The sequence below is a fragment of the Drosophila persimilis genome, unplaced genomic scaffold (assembly GCF_003286085.1).
Source record: "Drosophila persimilis strain 14011-0111.01,24,50 unplaced genomic scaffold, DperRS2 tig00000520-arrow-pilon, whole genome shotgun sequence".
Lineage (NCBI taxonomy): Eukaryota > Metazoa > Arthropoda > Insecta > Diptera > Drosophilidae > Drosophila > Drosophila persimilis.
Window position 1 is genome coordinate 3,119,196 of NW_020825317.1, and position 20,207 is coordinate 3,139,402.

Sequence of the window (20,207 nt, forward strand, 5' to 3'; positions counted from 1 at the left end):
GCAGAGACGCTGCTCGCTGGGGCTCCCATGGGTTCCTCGGATGCGCACCCCGGTATCCGATTCGCCCTTGGAGCCACCCGAATTGGAAGGACCCGATTGGCTTTTCGGGCCCCCCGTCGCTGCGGCTGCTGCCTGAAGACGGTGGACCGACTCAGTCTCCTTCCCCGTCTTCTTTGGACCTGGCGCTTTTCCCAGGCGCTGGTGCAGAGGGATTGGCTTGTCCCTCCGTTACTTTAAGAGGAGTACCGAGCTCCTTTGCGGTGTTTCTGTTTTTATACCCGATACTCAAAATGAGTATTGGGGTATATTAGATTTGTGGTAAAAGTGGATGTGTGTAACGTCCAGAAGGAATCGTTTCCGACCCCATAAAGTATATATATTCTTGATCAGCATCAATAGCCGAGTCGATTGAGCCATGTCTGTCTGTCCGTCTGTCCGTCCGTCCGTCTGTCCGTCTGTCCGTCCCCTTCAGCGCCTAATGCTCAAAGACTATAAGAGCTAGAGCAACGATGTTTTGGATCCAGACTTCTGTGATATGTCACTGCTACAAAAATATTTCAAAACTTTTCCCCGCCCACTTCCGCCCCCACAAAGGGCGAAAATCTGTGGCATCCACAATTTCGACGATACGAGAAAACCAAAAACGCAGAATCGTAGAGAATGACCATATCTTTTAGACTGCAGAATCTGAACTGGATCGTATTATTATTATAGCCAGCATCAAGAAAACAATTTCATTTTTTCTCGCCCTGTCTCTCTCTAACACACACGTAGCATAGGCGGCTTTGCTTAGAGTAAAACATTAGCGCCTAGATCTCAGAGACTATAAAAGCTAGAGCAACCAAATTTGGTATCCACACTCCTAATATATCGGACCGAGACGAGTTTGTTTCAAAATTTTGCCACACCCCCTTCCGCCCCCGCAAAGGATGCAAATCTGGGGATATTCACAAATCTCAGAGACTATTGAAGCTAGAGTAACCAAATTTGGTATCCGCACTTCTGTTAGATCTCAATATAAAACGTATATCTCAAAATTTCGCACCACCCCCTTCCGCCCACACAAAGGACGAAAATCTGTTGCATCCACAATATTGCAGATTTGAGAAAACTAAAAACGCAGAATCATAGATAACGACCATATCTATCAGATTGCTGAATCTGGTTTAGATCAGATAATTTTTATAGCCAAAAGGAACAAATCAATTTGCAGTGGCTACGCAGCGCCCGACGTCACGCTCAGACTGATTTTCTGTCTCTCTCGCACGCACTCTTTGTCGTGTCGTTTAATATTAGCGGCGTCTGCCGGAGGAGAGCCATACTGACTTAGTATCGGGTATAACCGTAGAGTTGCGGTGTCCGCAGCAACGTTCCCCCTCGTTTTTTTTTTTATTCTGTATTAACTCCTTAATTTTATTAAATTTTATAAGCCTAGGACTTAACTATAGCTGGACAGGGAGCTGTATTGAGTTGGAGAGACCGGCAGGAGAGAGGCCGCAAAGCAATGCTTCGCAGGGACCATGGTTCCCCCTAGCCACTCTCGTTCCTCGCACCTACGCAGTTCCTTCATGGCGCCGGCTGCAAAGTTTCTCCAGGCCGACCATACCATGGGGTCTTCCACAATCGCCTCGATCAAGTTGTTCGGCGTGAGCTGCCCGCCGGCGGCTCGCCACAGCTCCTCCCTGATAAGTGCGAAGCGCCCACATTGAAAAATTATGTGCTCAGCGTCTTCAGTGGCGTCGCCACACCACGAGCAGTTCGGCGAGTCCTCGTGGCCGAACCTCCAAAGGTAATGGCTGAAGCAGCCGTGTCCGCTCAGAAGCTGTGTGGAATAGAAATTGACCGCACCGTGTCGCCTGCCGATCCAATATCGGACATCCGGAATTAGGCGGTGTGTCCACCGTCCGTTATCAGAGCCGTCCCAGCTGCTTTGCCATGCTCTGAGGCTTCCTTCACGGGGCTGCTTACGCGCGTCTCTCCTTGCCGGGCCGGCCCGGATGGCTTCGGCCACAGCCCTCTCCTCAAGCACCAGAAGGTCGATAGGTAGGACTCCTGCCAGGACTTGTGCATCGTCGGATAAGGTCCGAAAGCCGCAGAAGATTCGGAGCGCGCAGAGGCGGTGAGTGGCTTTTACGCCCCTAGCGTAGCTGGCAACTTTAATGCCATCCGCCCATATGTCTGCTGCGTAGGTCATGGCTGAGCGGACTACGCTGGTCAGCAGAATCCTCCTCTCCTGCTTCGGGCCACGGGTGTTCAGCAGTATTCGGAACAGCGCCCGACTCGTGTTTGCCGCTTTCTCCTGGACGTAGCTTAGATGTTCACGGAAACTGAGCCTGGTGTCGATCATCACGCCCAGATACCGAATGGCTCGTTTCGACGATAATCTCTGGTCGCCAACCCTGATGTGTGCGGTCTCCACAGTCGAACGGGTGCTCACCAATACTGCCTCGGTTTTATGAGCGGCTAGCTCTAGTCCCGCAGAACGGAGCCAGTCTGCAATCAGCTGGATTGCGGTGTCGCAATTTGCTTCGACGACGTCCAGGTGCTTGTCTACCACCGTCAGGGCAACATCATCTGCGTAGCAGGTTAGTTGACATCCGCCTGGGAGTGCTAATCTTATGACTCCATCGTAGGCAATGTTCCATAAGAGAGGACCCATCACTGATCCTTGGGGAACGCCTGCCGTTATGCCGTGAGACTGCGCGCCGGCCGCCGTATTATACTCCAGCAGTCTCCCCTCGAAGTAGCTCCGTACTATTGCCTGTAGGTATTGGGGTACACCGCGCCGGTTCAGTGAGTCCAGGATGCACTCCCACTTCACCGAATTGAAGGCGTTCCTGATGTCTAGGGTGACAATCAGGCAGTATTCCTTCTTGCCGCCCTTCCATCGAGTTCCCTCCACTGCCTTGGAATCTATGTCAACTACCCTGCCTATGGCGTCCACCGTTGACCTCCCTCTCCTGAAGCCGTATTGGTTTGGTGATAGTCCCCCAGCATCCTCGACGGCGTTGTCCAGTCTTCTACGGATTATCTGTTCCAGAGTCTTCCCCAGCGAGTCGATTAAGCAAATCGGTCGAAACGAGGAGGGATAGTCCGGCGGCTTACCTGGCTTTGGCAAGAGCACCAGGTGTTGCAACTTCCACTGCGACGGAAATAGTCCTTCCCGCAGGCACTGCGTGAATGCCTTAGCAAACTCGTGCGGGTTGTATGCCATCACCAGTTTTACCGCACGGTTGGGGATTCCATCAGGGCCTGGAGCCTTCTTGGCCTTTAAGCTTCGGGCCAGGGCGACGATTTCGTCCTCCGTGACTGGTTCGACCGTATATGAAGGCTGGTGTGCGACGGCACTGATGGCAAGCCCGTGAGCCCCGGATGGGAACAATGCCTCAACAATCGTCCGCAACTGGTCTGGGTCAGACGGCGACCCCGCGTTGCTGCCATGAATTCGCTTCATCACCGTTTTGTAGGCACGTCCCCACGGATCCTTCTCGGCTGAGTCGCAAAGCAGCAGGAAGCACTCCCTCTTGCTCTCCTTGATAGCGTTCTTTAGGGCTTTTCTAGCTCCGCTGTACTCCGCCTGTAGCCTTGGCCAGCTAGTGCCGCTCCTTCTGCGGGCCCGTTGATATCGCCTTCTAGCTGACAGGCAAGTGCGTCTGGCCTCCTGGATCTCGTCGTTCCACCAATAGGTCAGCGACTGCTTACCCTTGAATGGCCTCTTGCGACTCATACTGGCATCGCATGCGAGCAGTAGGGACTCCAAAAGCTGGTTGACCATCTGTTGACCATCCCTGGTCGGTCTGCATCCACCTTCTCCGCCTATCGAGAACACCACTGCCTCGTGGTCGCTGGCCGTATAGTGGTTCCCCAGGCGCCAGGTGGAAAGAGGGGAAAGGCTACTAGAGGTGAATGTAAGGTCGATGACTGACCCAGCGCCACCCCTGTTGAAGGTATTCGCGGTCCCCTGATTCAACAGTACTACGTCCAACGCAGCGAAGGCCTCAAGCAGTGCGTGTCCCTTGTATATGGCGTCCGAGCTGCTGCTTCTGGAGATGTCGCTGTCCCTCTCCTGGGCCCGAGCATTGAAGTCGCCAGCAATCACATTTTGTTTGTGGTGCCTGGCGTCGTCGGTCAATTCGTCCATCGCCGCAGCGAAGCTATGACGGCTCAGGCTTGGGAGGTGATAGCAACTGTAAATCCATAAGTTCCCCAGTTTTGCCCTGACGAAATGTCGGAACTCAGCGCACACTGAAGGCCGTAGAGGAGGGTTACCGCAAGCCCATATTGCTGCTTTGCCTGAGGAGCTTTGGACCCAGAATCCATCCTCGGGGGAAATGTAGGGTTCACTAATTATGGCAACGTCCGATCTCATTTCACGCACCGACTGAGAGAGCAGATCTGTGGCAGCCTCGCAATGGCTTAGGTTTATTTGGTAAAACCTAACCATGTCCAGCGTATTGACTTGCCTTCTCTTTGGGTGCCATGGGGCACCTGTGGCTACCAGCTACGTGTGTGTGGGGCTTGCTCTTTCCAACGCAAAGGAAGCATTTTGCCTCATTGTGGCAGTCACTTACCTTGTGCTCCACAGAACCACAGCGGAAGCACCACCCGCTTCTGTCCACAGAGCTTTTGCAATTTAGTGCAACGTGGCCGATCTCAAGGCACCTGAAGCACTTTAACGGAAGGTTTCGCTCCCGTATGCGGCAGACGGACCATGCCACTTTGACCTTTCCGACGGAGAGCGCCTTCGTCGCAAGGGTCGCCGGCAGGCACATAATAGCCCGCTGGGTACCACCAAAGCCTGGGCGCAAACTCTTAATGGCGTCCGCATCGAGAGTAATCCCCATTTGCTCGCTGAAGGCCTTCCTCACGTCCTCCGTGGTAGCCATCTCGTCCAAGTCGAGCATCTCTAGCCTCGTCTGCTGGGTGAGCGCTCTCGCCTCCACCTTGCCTCCTAGGGCAGTGCCTATGTCCTCGCTCCCATTCACCTTCGGTAGGTGCAGCTCTTTCGGTCTTTCTTGCCGGGTGTTCATGTGACTGCGACGTGGGGTGGCCACTCATATTGTTTCTCCGCTTCGGCGAGCTCCTCGTCGGCTGTAGTGTGTATATAAATACGGCTGATAAGCAACAAGCCTTCAGTTACCAGCAACATTGAGTTGACAATATTGCGACTCTTTTTTTTGTTAAACTTTTTTGTTTAGACCTTGTTTTAGTCAAAATACATTAAATGGAAGTACTAAAAAGTAATTAATCTTGTAGAATATTTATTCATCAACGGTCTAAAATTATGTATGCAGAACTAAGAGTTTTAGTTAGCCAGAATTATTCAATGGAATCTCTAAATTGAGCAATATGAACGACTATCCTCTTTCGTTTTTTTGCGTGACCTATTTCGCTAAAACTTTTTTTGTTTGAATTATTTCGCTAGAAACTTTTTTCAGACAAGATCCAATAAAAGCAAGTGTTTTAAATAAGCCAGTCAGGTAGAAAATTGCTTCATTAATCGGATAAAATTATGTGGGCAGGGCTGAGGTTCGATTCAGTTAGTTATATTGCACGGAATATCATAAAAACGAGGAATATGTATAATAGAGCTTGAACTGGTCAGTATATTTATGGTATATTTTTAAAATTAATCGGTATATTTTGGTATATTTCTGAGGGTCGACAGTATCTCTTATCGATATATCGATATCTTATCGATCCGCTGTCACACGGGACAGAACAGCAGCGCGTCGTCGAAGTGAAAAAAATAAATATTAATACAATATAACAAGTGCGTTCGCGCGTCCGTGTGTCTGTGTGTGTGTGTGTGTGTGTAGGGAAACAGGCAGAGGCAACTAGCAGAAATAGCAAAAGGAGACACAACAGCACCAGCAAATACTTCCCGGAACAAAAAAATGCAGAAATTTTGCACTAGGCGGTGCGGATGCGGATGTTAACAGCAAAAATGCTATTCGCTATTCAAAAAATGCCGCAGAAATTCTAGCAGCAACAACAACACAGGCACAGGAAACCAAAATCGGTGTGAATTTTTTTTCGTGGATAGTGGTTGCGGGTTGCGGATAGTGGAGCCTCGAAGAGTTGTGGGTTGTGGAGTAGAGCGGAGTGGAAAGGTGGAAAGTAAAAGTGGCTGCGGTGGCGGTGACTGTGCTTACTGACTCTGTATGTGCGCGCGTGAATGTTTGTGTGTGTGCTGTGCCAAAAAGAAGTTGCAGAAATATCAGAGTTACGCAAAAACAACTACAACAACACTGCCGCAAAAGTTATTGTGTAAAATAATTAAGTTGCAAATACATTGCCAAGAGAGCGCGATTGATTGAGTGAGAGTGCAGTGTAGTCCCAGTCCTATTACAGATTACAGTGAGTGACAGGCAGAGTGTGTGTTGGGAGCGACGACGAGGCGAGCGAAGAGGCGAGGCGAGGCGGAAGAGGCGACCCGGCGCAATGAGCATTATTGGTGAGAATAACGGCAGCAGCAGCATCCCCCCTAACACCGCTACCGCCACCGTCATAGCCACGGCCAATGGGCCGCGCGTCGTTACCATTTACAAGACGGAAACTGGCTTCGGTTTCAATGTACGCGGTCAGGTGTCCGAGGGCGGACAATTGCGCTCCATCAATGGCGAACTGTACGCTCCCCTGCAGCATGTCAGCGCTGTCCTCGAGAACGGAGCGGCCGAGAAGGCTGGCATCAAGAAGGGCGATCGCATACTGGAGGTGTAAGTATTACAAGTGGGTGTGTTTAAGAGGGTTCCTGTTCCTACTAGACGTCTGGAATGCCCGGTCGGTTCGGTCTGGTCTGGGCCTGCCATTCCACTCTAGCCTGGAGCACTACTTGAAGGGGGGTTGCTGAATTGAGAGAGAGAGAAAGAGACGTCGGCACGCGCTGCCTGGGAATATCAATAAACGTTTGTGTGTGTCGTTTTTGGGTGGGTTGTCCGTCCACCCATATAATATAAGAGGGCTGTTACAGAACTTCCCCATGTGCTGATATGACGTAGGCTGCAGGCCTTAGAGGAAGCAGTGTAGAAGTCCTCATTCAACGGTAGGTTAATATTTGTGTAATCTATACATTTATTAAGAGTACACCTTTGTGCTCAGCCCTTGCTTAGGCGCTGTCGGAATTAAAGCCGATTTGGCAGCCCTGGCTTTTTAATTACGTTACATCTTCATTCCTCCACCCACGTTCCCATATTTATTCTCTTCTGCATGCTTTAGTTGTGTGTGGGAGTGGGTGTGTGTGTGCTTTCTTCAATGGCATAACATTATGCCACACAAAAACACACAGGCACATATACAAAAGCTAATTAAAATGCTCGCTCATAGCATTTGGAATGTTCTCTCTTTCTCTCACTCTCTTTGTCTTGCATCTTTGACATTTTGGTTTTGCGCTCTGATATTTCGTTATCAACAGATGACGTTCCATTCTACTCCCATTCCATCAATCACTTAATTCTATTGTATGTGTTCCCCCCCAAGTTTGTAGTTTTTCGTTCAATGGTGCGGGTGGGCTGTCGTTGTCGTTGTCCCTGTCCCCTGTTCTATGACCACTATCCATTCTATCCACTCGCTTTTCGACACGAAATTGAATTAATAAATTTACAGAAGTCTCGTTACACGTTTGCGCAACCAACAACTTAATTATCATCAGCACCTCCGCCACACTGTCCACCGCCTTTTCATGCCCATGCGCTCCTTCCAATCTCGTCCCCACTCACGCCCCCTCAATCCACACGCGCTAAAAACTTGCAAATTTTCCACATTTTTCACACATATTCCCCATTGCAAAAAAAAAGAGAGAATGTGTGTTATAGCAGGGGAGAGAAGACACATAGAGGGAGATACAGGTAGGGACAGAGATAGAGTCAGCATGGTGTGCGGGTTTGCAGACGGTGGGGAGAGGAGACAGGGACAACTGAAAGCGAGAGAGACGGCGTCCTCCTCGTCGTCTATTGTGTGCGGTTGTGGGGAGGTGGCTTGTTGTTGCTATTTGCAGTGGTTCATCATTTCATTATCAACAACAACAACACCAGCGTGAGAATGAGCAAGAGGAGGTGAAATAGCTGCCGTTATAATTTGGCTGCGCGTGAGCTAACAAAGCGATCGGTAGAGGGCGCGCAACGCAAACAATAGCAACAGCAACAAGAAAGCAAACAAGAATAGAAGGGCCGAAGCTTTTGATACCCTCGCTGATTGATCGTTCCAAAGGCAGGTCTAAACTATAGAAAAATTTGAGTTGATAACACTAGGCAACAAACAGCTGATAAATGCAGATTCAACTAAAAAGAGTAATTTACAAAAATTTTTTCATTAAAACTATTTCAGTTTTTACCAGTATTTAAAAATTAAAAAAAAAAACATAACATATTAAAAACGAGGAGTAACATTGTGAGTCGCAGCTACGGCCGCAACTCTACATTTATTCCCAATTACCCGGGAGCCAGTATGGCCCCCCTCCGCCAGAGGGCACACACTGCACGTTGAGAGTGTGTGTGTGAGAGAGCGATACTTTATATGGTCGGAAATGCTTCCTTCTGGGTGTTACGCACATCCACTTTCACCACAAATCTAATATACCCTCATTACAATACTCATTTTAAGTATAAAAAGTATTTCATCAAACAAATTTAAATCCCCAAAAACTATCAGAAAAGGTGGCTTTGGTTCGAAGCGTAATTGAAAAGTTACATTTTTCTGCTTAGTGTAATCTGCAGTTTCGAATAAATATGTATACGCTTTCTGCGTGCAAAATCATACGAATTAATTGTTTTCGCGTTGGACGCCTGCTGTTCCCCTCTCTGTCCCTAAGTTTATCCACAATTTCACTATCAACGAGGGCTAACGCGAAACTATGAGTAGTTTCGGGGAGAAGTTTAATTGATAGAAGAATTGAGATCCTTCGGGGAATGTGTACTCTAAGCCTTAACCTAATTCTAGAATACTTTTGCTCGAAATATTTGAATACACGTTATATCGGTTGGCTATATCGCAATTGGCTCGTTTGTTAATCTGTGTTTGGGGCGTTCCTCCACTCTCTGCACAAACATCCGCCCCCGTTCTGTGCGGCTCTAGTGGTTTGTGGCCCGTGAGCCTGTAATCAGCACAAACAACCGTCTTCCGTCTTTATTTTTACTCTTTCTGATTGTACATATTTTTCATTTACGTATATTGTATACAACAAATTTGTATTCAAGAAAAATCCGTATGTCAGAGCTTCCTGGACCACAAATACTTGACCAAAGACCGCCAATTCCAATGATCCTCTATCAGGGCCGTCCGCTCTGCGGTCCATAGGGTAGGAGCGGCGTTGCATAGGCTACCGTTGCAGCGGGCACAGTACGGGTCGTTGGCACTGCACTCGGGAACCTCGCCCGCACATCCTCGCACCGTGTATACTAGATCCAGGCGACTGATGACTGTGCTCACGCACAGCTCCACCGGATTCGTGCAATTGCTGACGGTCATCGCCTCCGGGTTGGTCATGGCCGCGCAATCATCGTCCTGCTCCTGCGAGTTGCAGCGGTAGCAGCTGCGGACGGACCACCTGTTGCACCCATCGCTGTTTCGGCAAAACTGGCACCTCTCGCCGCCGTTGTCGGAGGGTGAGAAGTCGGCATCGGCGCATCCACGTCGCAGGACAGTATCTGCCGTCAAAAAGAAGGAAAGGACATCAGAGTGAGAGAGACAGAGAGAGAAAGAGAGACACAGAGAGAGAGAGAGAGAGTTGTACAGTACTAATGTAAACAATATTTATCGTATATTTTGGAATAAATTCATGCAGCCCGATTCCCAATTCGCGAGCTCCTATTTCCCCACTCACCCTAACCTTGCTCGCAAGAATAGCAGGCCACGGTACCATTGGCGCACTTCTCCGTGGGGAGGTTACGGCCGGAGCGGCAGCCCGGATTGCTGGTCGAATTACACACGGCGCAGACAATGTCCTGGCACTGGCCGTTGCAGAAGTCGCCGGAGCACTGGCTCAGCTCTCCGGTGGGGAAGAAGCCCATGGTGGTGGAGCAGCCGCGCTGCAGCACCTCCGTCTGGGTGTTGAGGTGCGTGTAGCAGCCCTCGCGGTGGCCGTACATCACTTTGTTGGTGCACTGTGCAACCGTATCGTTGCTGACGGAGCACTGTTGCGGCTGCTGGCCCTCCGTTGGCGCCTCCTGCTTGCGCAGGCAGTCAGGATTGGGAGACAGGCGTTGGTGGGTGCATTGGAGGCAGCGACTCTCGGTGACGGTGCGCTCCGCGTTACAGCCGTTGTAGTTGCACTTGAGGCAGACGTGCGGACAGGTGTCGGGCAGGTTGGTGTGCTCACAGCCGCGTTGCGTGTTGGACAGGTGGACAACGTTGGTGTAGCAGCGATCTCCTTCCCAGTAGACGGGGCAGGGCAACAGCAGATGCGGTTTGGCCGTCACGTCGATGCAGTCCGATCCGGTGCACTGGTAGCAGCGCAGACGGTCCGTGGGATACACATGTCGGTTGCAGAGGCTCGTGTTGCATCGTTCGCAAGGCTCCGCGCAATAGCCGTTCGGATGGAGCCGGGCCAGGCAGCCGCGACGCGTCAGACCCGCCGTGATCGAAGTGACGCACTCGTCGCCGGCCGCCGCGCACTCTTCCACCTCCAGCTGCTGGCCTGGCCGTGTGGCGCACTCCGAGTCCTCGGCCGAGTCGCAGGTATAGCACTCCAGAGACTGGGACGCGTCCAGCAGCAGGGTCAGCGTAGCAAAAGCGACCAGCAGCAGCCGGAGGAGTAGCTCCTTCTTCTTATTCCACTTGTTTGCCATCGTCTGAGGCCGTTCGTTCAGCGACAGCGACTCCGTGAATAGATTGGCAGACAAAGAACCGCTGCGATTTGGCCTGCAGCTCGATAAGATTAGGGCACTCAAGTGGTTCCAGGTCCCAGGGCTAAAAGTGGAAGAGGCATCGGAAAGCGATTTTCGCGGATAAGGCTCTGGATGGGGATACGTTTTTGGTTTTGATAAGACAACTGCAGAGAACTGCACTCTTGGAAGTGCTTCAGTGCGTAGCCAAAGAAATGTCCAACGACATACTTTTTACATCGCCCCCGGCGAGGTGCTGAAAAAATCGAATCTACCTCCCAGTTCTCGGGCTCGAGCCCCTCACGCCACGCAATGAGTTATCTCTGCTCGACTCGAGTTTCGTTGATGAGGCCTAATATATCTGCTGATCTAGGAGCTCCGAGAAGGAACACGCCAGAAGCCCCAACTAACTACACATGACAACTAATTGCATTCAAGACTATAGTAATAGTTCTTTGGTCGTACCCAATGCTTATTTCTCACGATAAAACATGTCGTTTCTTTAGTTCGAGTAGAGTTGCTCATTTAACGAGCCCAATTGGACAGCCTGAAATCCTGGTGGGATGTGAGGTGGAGAGACGCGACGCTGAAAGCTTCTTCCATTTGTTTTCCCCAAGACGTCCTTTCAAGACGTTAGCTCCCCATTCATGGCTCTGAATGGAAGCTTTAGCATAATGGAGGACCTAAAGAGAACCCAAGAATGATTTCAATTTTTCCATCTGCATCTTTTGTACCGTAGTGCACTTGGTGGTTACCACCTACCCAGGAGACGCATCCCTTACCTTGGCTGCTGGATGTCGCCTCTGCCCTGCCACTCGGGCCACTTAACATTGTGCTCGGGGGTGGGCTGTGTGGTACAAACAGGGGGCGCACTTGTGGGCTGTGGTGGGTGGGTGTACGATTCAATCAATGGGGATTATGAACTATTTTCAGTTTGCGGTTTCGTTTTGTTTGGTTTCCGCTTTCTTTACCGTGTGTTCTGATGCGTTGCCCCGAGTTCCGGACGACACAGAACCTCCCACAGGGATCTGCATACCTTTGTACACATATTTTTATGTCAGTATTTCAATCACAAGCATCATAGCATGAATAAACTTCTGGACAAAGAGTGTCGTCGTCCTTTGAAATTGCATTCTGTAAGATGATTTTTATAATTAAAAAAAAAAAGAAATTCCTTGCTCCTTTTCTCTGTTCGAGTACATGCCTTTGGATGCCTTTCTTGAGGGGGCAAGGGCAGTACTCCTTCTCTTCCTTTGGTAAAATAAATAATTAAAGTTGTGATTCATGGTCTTTAAATATTGAAATCCTTGCATACATTCATACATTTATTGAAGCTTGTGGCACCAACAACCAACAAGCAACAACCACTCCTAAGAAGCGAGTGTAGTCGATTCGATTTTGTTCGTAGCAATCCATTTGTGGGTTCTATTCCTGCTTTGCTTTGTTTTCCCTTCAATACAGCCCTCGAATTTGTGTGTTGCGGTTGAGTTCTGTGTCAGTGTTGCTGTTGCTGGTGGTTTTATGGCATATGCCCCAACAATAATCAATAGGTTTGCGTCACTGGATGGCTGGATGGTTGGGGAGCGTTTTTTGTTGCTATTTTCCTAGCCCACATTTCCAAATTTCCCAGACTTACATACCTCCCTCTCTGTAGCTCTGTGGCTCTGTGGCTCTACGGTACGGTGTGTTCGGGCGGTTTCAGGTTTTTGTTTCGCTTTTGGGGTTCGTTTTGTAACGTTCCGGCTAAGCCAGAAATAAACAGAATTCGAGGAGGGGAATGGTAATAGTAATGTTATGGTAATGCTTAAAGGTATAGGGTATGGTATAGGCAGACAACATCAAACAGCAATTGGGAACAAGGCACAGGGCCAGAGGATTAGAGTGCTAAGCTCTACTGCAAGGGAGAAGAATTTTCACCTGCCCCTCATGCCCCAAAGAGATTAACTTTCGATGGGAGCAACCATCCAGCCATGTTATAGAGACTTCTTTAGTATATACACATTAGCATACGTACATCCATAGATTGTTTAAATTTGTTTGGCCATTAGAATGAAATAATTGTGTAAACATTGAAAAGAACGGGGACTACTATTTCTTATTTATTCGGAGTGGTGGGCTGGGGCTTGCCAATAATTATTCGATTTTCTCAACTTAAACAATTAAATTAGCGCCATAGCGCCCCCACATGTCCACAGCAAGAACTAGAGGCACAATATATCGCGAGGGTAAACATATGTATGTGCAAATTGAATATGTTGTAGAAAATCCAATTTGCATTTTCCTAGAGCTACTTACGGACTTTCCGACCGCGGGTATACATACATATGTGCCCTTAGATGTGATACGAGTATATTAGAACTAAGGAGAGGTCTGCAGGACTACGTCGAAACTGTTTTTGGTCTAAAATCTACCCAGGATAAGTGAATACTCTACTCGATATATTCTTTGATTTCGCCCCTGTTGCTTCTGCACCTCTCCAGTTTTTATACCCGATACTCAAAATGAGTATTGGGGTATATTAGATTTGTGGTAAAAGTGGATGTGTGTAACGTCCAGAAGGAATCGTTTCCGACCCCATAAAGTATATATATTCTTGATCAGCATCAATAGCCGAGTCGATTGAGCCATGTCCGTCTGTCCGTCCGTACGTTTGTCCGTCCCTATTAGCGCCTAGTGCTCAAAGACTATAAGAGCTAGAGCAACGATGTTTTGGATCCAGACTTCTGTGATATGTCACTGCTACAAAAATATTTCAAAACTTCGCCCCGCCCACTTCCGCCCCCACAAACGACGAAAATCTGTGTCATCCACAATTTTAAAGATATGTGAAAACCAAAAACGCAGAATCGTAGAGAATGACCATATCTTATAGACTGCAGAATCTGAATTGGATCGTATTATTATTATAGCCAGCATCCCGCCCTGTCTCTCTCTAACACACACGTAGCATAGGCGGCTTTGCTTAGAGTAAAACATTAGCGCCTAGATCTCAGAGACTATAAAAGCTAGAGCAACCAAATTTGGTATCCACACTCCTAATATATCGGACCGAGACGAGTTTGTTTCAAAATTTCGCCACACCCCCTTCCGCCCCCGCAAAGGATACAAATCTGGGGATATTCACCAATCTCAGAGACTATTATGGCTAGAGTAACCAAATTTAGTATCCGCACTCCTGTTAGATCTCACTATAAAACGTATATCTCAAAATTTCGCCCCACCCCCTTCCGCCCTCACAAAGGACGAAGAACTGTTGCATCCACAGTATTGAAGATACGAGAATCATAGATAATGACCATATCTATCAGATTGCTGAATCTGGATCAGATCAGATCAGTTTTATAGCCAAAAGGAACAAAACAATTTGCACTGGCTACGCAGCGCCCGACGTCACGCTCAGCCTGATTTTCTGTCTCTCTCGCACGCACTCTTTGTCGTGTCGTTTAATATTAGCGCCGTCTGCCGGAGGAGAGCCATACTGACTTAGTATCGGGTATAACTGTAGAGTTGCGGTGTCCGCAGCAACTCACAACGTTCCCCCTCGTTTCTTTTCCTTTATGGAAGCCCAATACCAACAATTACACTGGTTGTCCAAATGTTCCTTCGCATGACACGCTAGGGCATCAGGGGGCAGAAATCCCCAATGAACCTTTCTATGAAGTGTTCGAGAATCATGGCGCGTTATAATACTCGTAGATTGGGTAGGTTTTCTTTAGCTTAAAAGCAGCGTGTTTCAGCGTTCTTTTCAATCCTATCACTCCCACACATTGTTGCAAGCATGTTGCAAAGTCCATTTGAAAAATTGAACAAAAAATAGATAGAACAATTTCTTTGTGGCGGCATTTTTTATAACACTATTTATTTATTTCATTTGTATATTCCTAACGGGACAGTATTTCTAATTTATGTTAATGTGCTACTCACATGGAGCTCTCATAGTTGTGTGCTTTTAAACATAATGATTTTCTTATTCTAGCATTTTTATTACGACTAATAATTTTATTTAGTACTACTAATTCTAATACTAATTTTATGTTTTCTTATTGTATGTTTTTATCTTTATATACTCGATACTCAAAATTAGTGATTTGTGGTGAAAATGGATGTGTGTAACGTCCAGAAGGAAGCGTTTCCGACCCCATAAAGTATATATATTCTTGATCAGCATCAATTGCCGAGTAGATAGAGCCATGTCTGTCTGTCCGTCCGTCCGTTTGTCCGCCTCTATGAGTGCCTAGTGCTCAGAGACTATAAGAGCTAGAGCAACGACATTTTGTATCCAGACTTCTGTAATATGCCACTGTTATAAGTGTATTTTAAAATTTCGCCCCGGTTTCTATTTGTTATATGTTTTGTCTCTTAACGATATATTGTGTGCAACACATTGGTTGAACCATGGATTTTTTCTTTGGTTGCAATCTTTAATTTACGCACCGGTACGTATTTCTCATAAAGAAATTTTGTGTAAGCTCGCAGTTGTTCTACTTGGGAATCGACATCATCCATGTTAAATATTATATTCCAGTCATAAGTGTTAAATTCATCATTAATATAGGTTTAGTATAACACAATTGCATTTAACAATAACTATAAATATATGTACAAATGCATATAACAAGTACGTGTGTACATGCTGTGCAGTGCTGCCACACATACACTTAAACACGCCTTTGTGCAAGGTATACGAAATTTAAGGTATGGAAATTCAAAAAGTCGGACTCCTATTTGTTGCATAAAGGGTTGCAGTCTTGATTGTGTTTTTATATCCGCTCGAGATCTCTCTCGATATGTGTTCTGTAAGTACTGGCAACGACATATTCTTGCAGTGTGCCTTCCGTAATGCCGGAATACCTTACCTTATATGTATGTACATATGATTTAGCATACTTTGACTTTGTCTATGTTTTTGAAGAGGGGGCTGTTGTGTTGGTGGTGGGAGCGGGAGGGAAACAGGTTTCCCCTGCTTTCCACTGTCCGTGTGTTTGTGTGATGGTCTCCGACTTCGTCTCAATTTCAGTCTCTGCTGTGACTGTCTCTTGCACTCCTTGGGCCTTCCTGTTCCTTCCTCTGCTCTTTTGTTTTCTGCAATATTATGCTATGGTATGTCTTGTGTCTGTCTGTCTCTCTCTGTCGCAATGTGAGTCATGAGTGCGTAAGAAAACGTCGACGGCGACGTCGACAGCGATAACAGTGCTGCGATTTATTATACCCTTGAAGAGAGAGAGAGAAAGAGGGCTTTATGAATTTGAGCAAATGTTGTTGTTGGCAACACATAGAGACTACAAATTCGATATAAACATGATTTTATTGAAATATTTAACTTTAAAGATGTTTAAGGAATCAAAATGAAATACAGAATGCAGAAATTGCAGTTTCTTGTCTATTTACAGGAGTAGTTTATATAGTTTAATCACCTGTAGAGTATCAAAAGCTTCGACTAGGCCACACAAACGGTTAGCATTCCTCTCTCTTGTTTACTTATTTATTTATCTGTGTTGTTCGACGGCAAATTTCAAGCCGGAACGACGCGGCGACAGAAGACTCCGCTCTGAATGGGCAGAGCTCCTCTCGTTCAGGAATTGAGCGAGATAGAGAGAGGTAGAGAGAGTGAGTTCCATGCCTTAGCGGGTGCTGGGTGCCGGGTACTGGGTGCTGGCTGCTAAGACGACTGTTGACATTTTCTCTCTGATTAAGAGCTATCTCCAGCCTGCACGCCACTCGGCTTCAATCATTGCAGGCGTTTCATTTGACGGAATCAAGTTGGGGTTGTTCTCTGGTTGATTGATTCAGCTGCATTCCCATTGTCCCGCCCATTATCCAACATTTTCCATTCATTCCATTTGATACTATTCCAGGGAATGACTGTACTTTCCTGGGTGAGCTTAGTCTGGTCTATCCGTATCCGTAAGCACCTGCATCCTCCCTCTCTTGGAGCTTTTTGGGGGCACTACCAACCACCAACCTTCAAGTTCAATTGGAGCTCTCGATCCTATATATGTACATATGGATGCCACTCGACGTACAAAAGACTTGACCTGAATCGACTATCTCCAATCGCCTTATCAGTGTCCACAGATGTCAATGCATCGATTACGTCTCTCTCCACTGCCCCACACCTCCATCCCTATCTCTGGTTTCTTTGGCTTTTCTTTAAATTGATCTGCTGGCGATGGCTACGTAGGCACTTGGCTTGGGGAAATTGATCAGCAATCACACACAAAACCATCGCTCCTCGTATTCAAATGCTGCCCTTCCACTGCGTTCAGTTTTCACAGTTGAGTGCCCTGGAGAGGCGCTGCCAGCGGTGGGTGTGGCATGGATTCCAAGACACACTCTTAGATTTGCAATATATGTTAATGTCCACCTCTATGGTTTTTTTTTACAGCAACGGCGTCAGCGTGGAGGGAGCCACACACAAACAGGTTGTGGACCTGATTAAATCCGGCGGCGACTGCCTCACCCTCACGGTGATATCGGTGACCCAGCAGGTGAGCTCACTCTTCTGCTCATGCATAGAGAGCATTAATTCCCTCTTGAATATCCGCAGGAGGCCGATCGACTGGAGCCGCAGGAGGACCAGAGCGGCTACTCCTACATTGATTACTCGGACAAACGCTCGCTGCCGATCAGGTAAGGAATTAGCAATCAGCGATTCTTCTACTAGACGTCTCAAAACTGACTGATCCTTCTCCTTGCAGCATACCCGACTATGGGATTGTCAACCGGAACGGAGAGCGCTACATTGTCTTCAACATACATATGGCCGGGCGACAGCTGTGCTCGCGCCGGTACCGGGAGTTTGCCAACCTGCACTCGCTGCTGCGCAAGGAATTCTCTGGCTTTAGCTTCCCCAAACTGCCTGGCAAGTGGCCCTTCCAGCTAAGCGAGCAGCAGCTGGACACGCGGCGACGCGGCTTGGAGCAGTACCTGGAGAAGGTGTGCGCGGTGCGGGTGATAGCCGAAAGCGATGCTGTGCAGGACTTTCTCACCGACACCGAGGACGATATCTCGGCCTCGCCGGTGGACATCAAGGTGATGCTGCCCGACCACGAGGTCACCACCGTCTCGGTAAAGAAGTCATCAAGCGCCCAGGTCGTCTGGGAGATCCTGGTGCAGCGCGCCAGTCTCACCGCCTACACGCAGCAGTATTTCTACCTGTTTGAGATTGTCGAGTACAACTTCGAGCGGAAGCTGCAGCCGCACGAGATCCCCCATCAGCTGTACGTGCAGAACTACAGTACAGCCTCTTCAACGTGCCTCTGCGTACGCCGATGGCTCTTCACAGTCAGCAAGGAACTAACGCTGCCCGACGGCGAGCAGGCCGGACGCTTCATCTTCTATCAGGCTGTGGATGAGGTGAATCGTGGCAACATCCGCGCCGACGGACGCCTATACGAGCTGAAGGCTCTGCAGGATGCCAAGAAGGCTGGCGACTATCTGGCCCTGGCCCGCAGCCTGCCCGGCTACGGGGACGTTGTGTTCCCCCACTGCTCATGTGATAGTCGCAAGGAGGGGCATGTGGTGCCCGCCGTAGGTGAGTTTGCTATCCATTCATCTCTCCAACCACCTTTAATGTAATATTTCTTTGGCAGGCATGAAGAGTTTCCGACTGCACGCCTGCCGCGAGGATGGCTCGCTGGAGGCGCAAATGGTTGAGCTGACCTGGGACAGCATCACGCGCTCCGAGAGCGACGAAGAGTCCATGACATTTTGCTTTCAGTACAATCGTCCAGATAAGCCAGCTCGTTGGGTCAAAGTCTACACGCCATATGTATGTGTAATCTGCCCCCCTCAAGCAGTGCGTTTCAAAGCTCTTTCGAGCACCTCCAGCAAAGAAGCCAAAGCAAAAAAGAATGGCATTGCAATCACAGGAACAACTTCTTTGTCAATCCATTGTATTAAATAATTTGTATTGTCCGAAGTGTCCGAGCTCTGAAGCGCATTGAATGGCATACTACCCCACTGAATTCTGTGTCTGATGAGAGTTTATTTTATTCATTGCAGCATGCATTCCTTGCGGACTGCTTCGATCGGATCATGGAGGAACGCAAATGGGACGATAGCGGCGACTAGAATTGGCCATTGGAGCGGCTGGAGCAGCGGCAGCTGGAGCGGCTGGATCAGCGGCAGGAACCACAGATTAAGCAACCCAATCCCCTCCAGAGTATCATCAACAGTCGAGCCGAGGCATTGCATATTGTTCGCTAGTTAAGGGACCCCCATTTTGTCTCACTCTCACTCTCTCTCCCTCTCTCTCTCTCTCTCTCTCGTTGTAATTTTATTTCTTTGCCACGTATGTACATATGTGGGATACAAGCGGTGTTTCGATTCAGATTCAGACACGATTTTCCATTTTTCGAATATGATTTGTACGAGTGCATGTTGAAGCGATTGCAATCGTCTTGGCCTAATGATGATGATGATGATGATGGATAGAGGAAAAAAAAAGATGGATAGAGAGAGGATAGATATATGTTTGAGTGGAATGATGGAAGGAAAATGTTAACAGCAGCAACAAAAATGTTTCACATGTTTTCGGCACTTAGCACATAGAGCAAAAGGCACCAATTTAGATCAAGCAGAAGAACCGACGATTCTCATATACAATATATACACGCATACACATACACATAATGATATATACATATATATAGTTAGCCGACCCCAGCGTAAATTTAATGCATATTTTTTGTTTCCATACATTGGTTTTCGTTTTTTGTTGAATCTTTGGCCAAAGTATAGAAGGAGCTCCTCGCTCCTAAGGCAAAGATATAGATATTGTAAAAAGTCAATTTTAACTGTACACAGAATATACAACGTATATATATATATATATATATATATATATACATATACAAAATATACATACAATGCATACACATTTACATATATCTTACCATGCATATACATATATATAAACGATTAGTAAAACAAATTGAAAAGCATTGATTGATAGTTTACTTATTTTTACGGTAGAACCAACTCAACAAAGAGAGAGAATCAAATTTGGAAATAATCGAAAATGTGGAGAAGCCTACCAAGGCAAAGTAAATGCAAATTCAAATTCAAACTCAAACTCAAATTCAATTTCAAATAATAAAAGGATTAAATGAAGCGAAACAAAAGCGAAGACAAAATGCAAAGAAGAGTAATTATTGAAATTATTGTACTCAAGCGAGAACTTTCTGTAGAAATTGTTAGTTAACTATAAGCTAAATTAAATAGTTATTGATCAAATGCAAAACAACACAAAACGAAACTTATAAAATCGGACTCACAAAAAGCATACGCTTGTGAATACAAACGAAAAAGAATGAAAGGGAAAGCGAAAGCGAAAGGGAATGATCTTTCAACACACACACAAACGCCGCAACGCATTCCCCTTCA

General features: G+C 47.4%; 2 protein-coding genes across 2 annotated transcripts; one reads left to right on the forward strand and one right to left on the reverse strand.

The window, feature by feature from the left end:
• The first annotated feature begins 5,734 nt into the window (after positions 1–5,734).
• Positions 5,735–19,659, forward strand: LOC6596878 (sorting nexin-27). Its single transcript, XM_002022057.2, has 6 exons — positions 5,735–6,719; positions 17,206–17,308; positions 17,368–17,450; positions 17,519–18,354; positions 18,413–18,591; positions 18,825–19,659. The coding sequence occupies exons 1-6, from the start codon at positions 6,445–6,447 to the stop codon at positions 18,891–18,893; spliced, it is 1,545 nt and encodes a 514-aa protein (XP_002022093.2). The 5' UTR covers positions 5,735–6,444; the 3' UTR covers positions 18,894–19,659.
• Positions 8,955–10,784, reverse strand: LOC6596880. Its single transcript, XM_026990011.1, has 2 exons — positions 9,827–10,784; positions 8,955–9,644 (listed from the first exon to the last, which is right to left on the reverse strand). Exons 1-2 carry the CDS (start codon positions 10,782–10,784, stop codon positions 9,208–9,210), a joined length of 1,395 nt encoding a protein of 464 aa, XP_026845812.1. The 3' UTR covers positions 8,955–9,207.
• Positions 19,660–20,207: the final 548 nt, after the last annotated feature.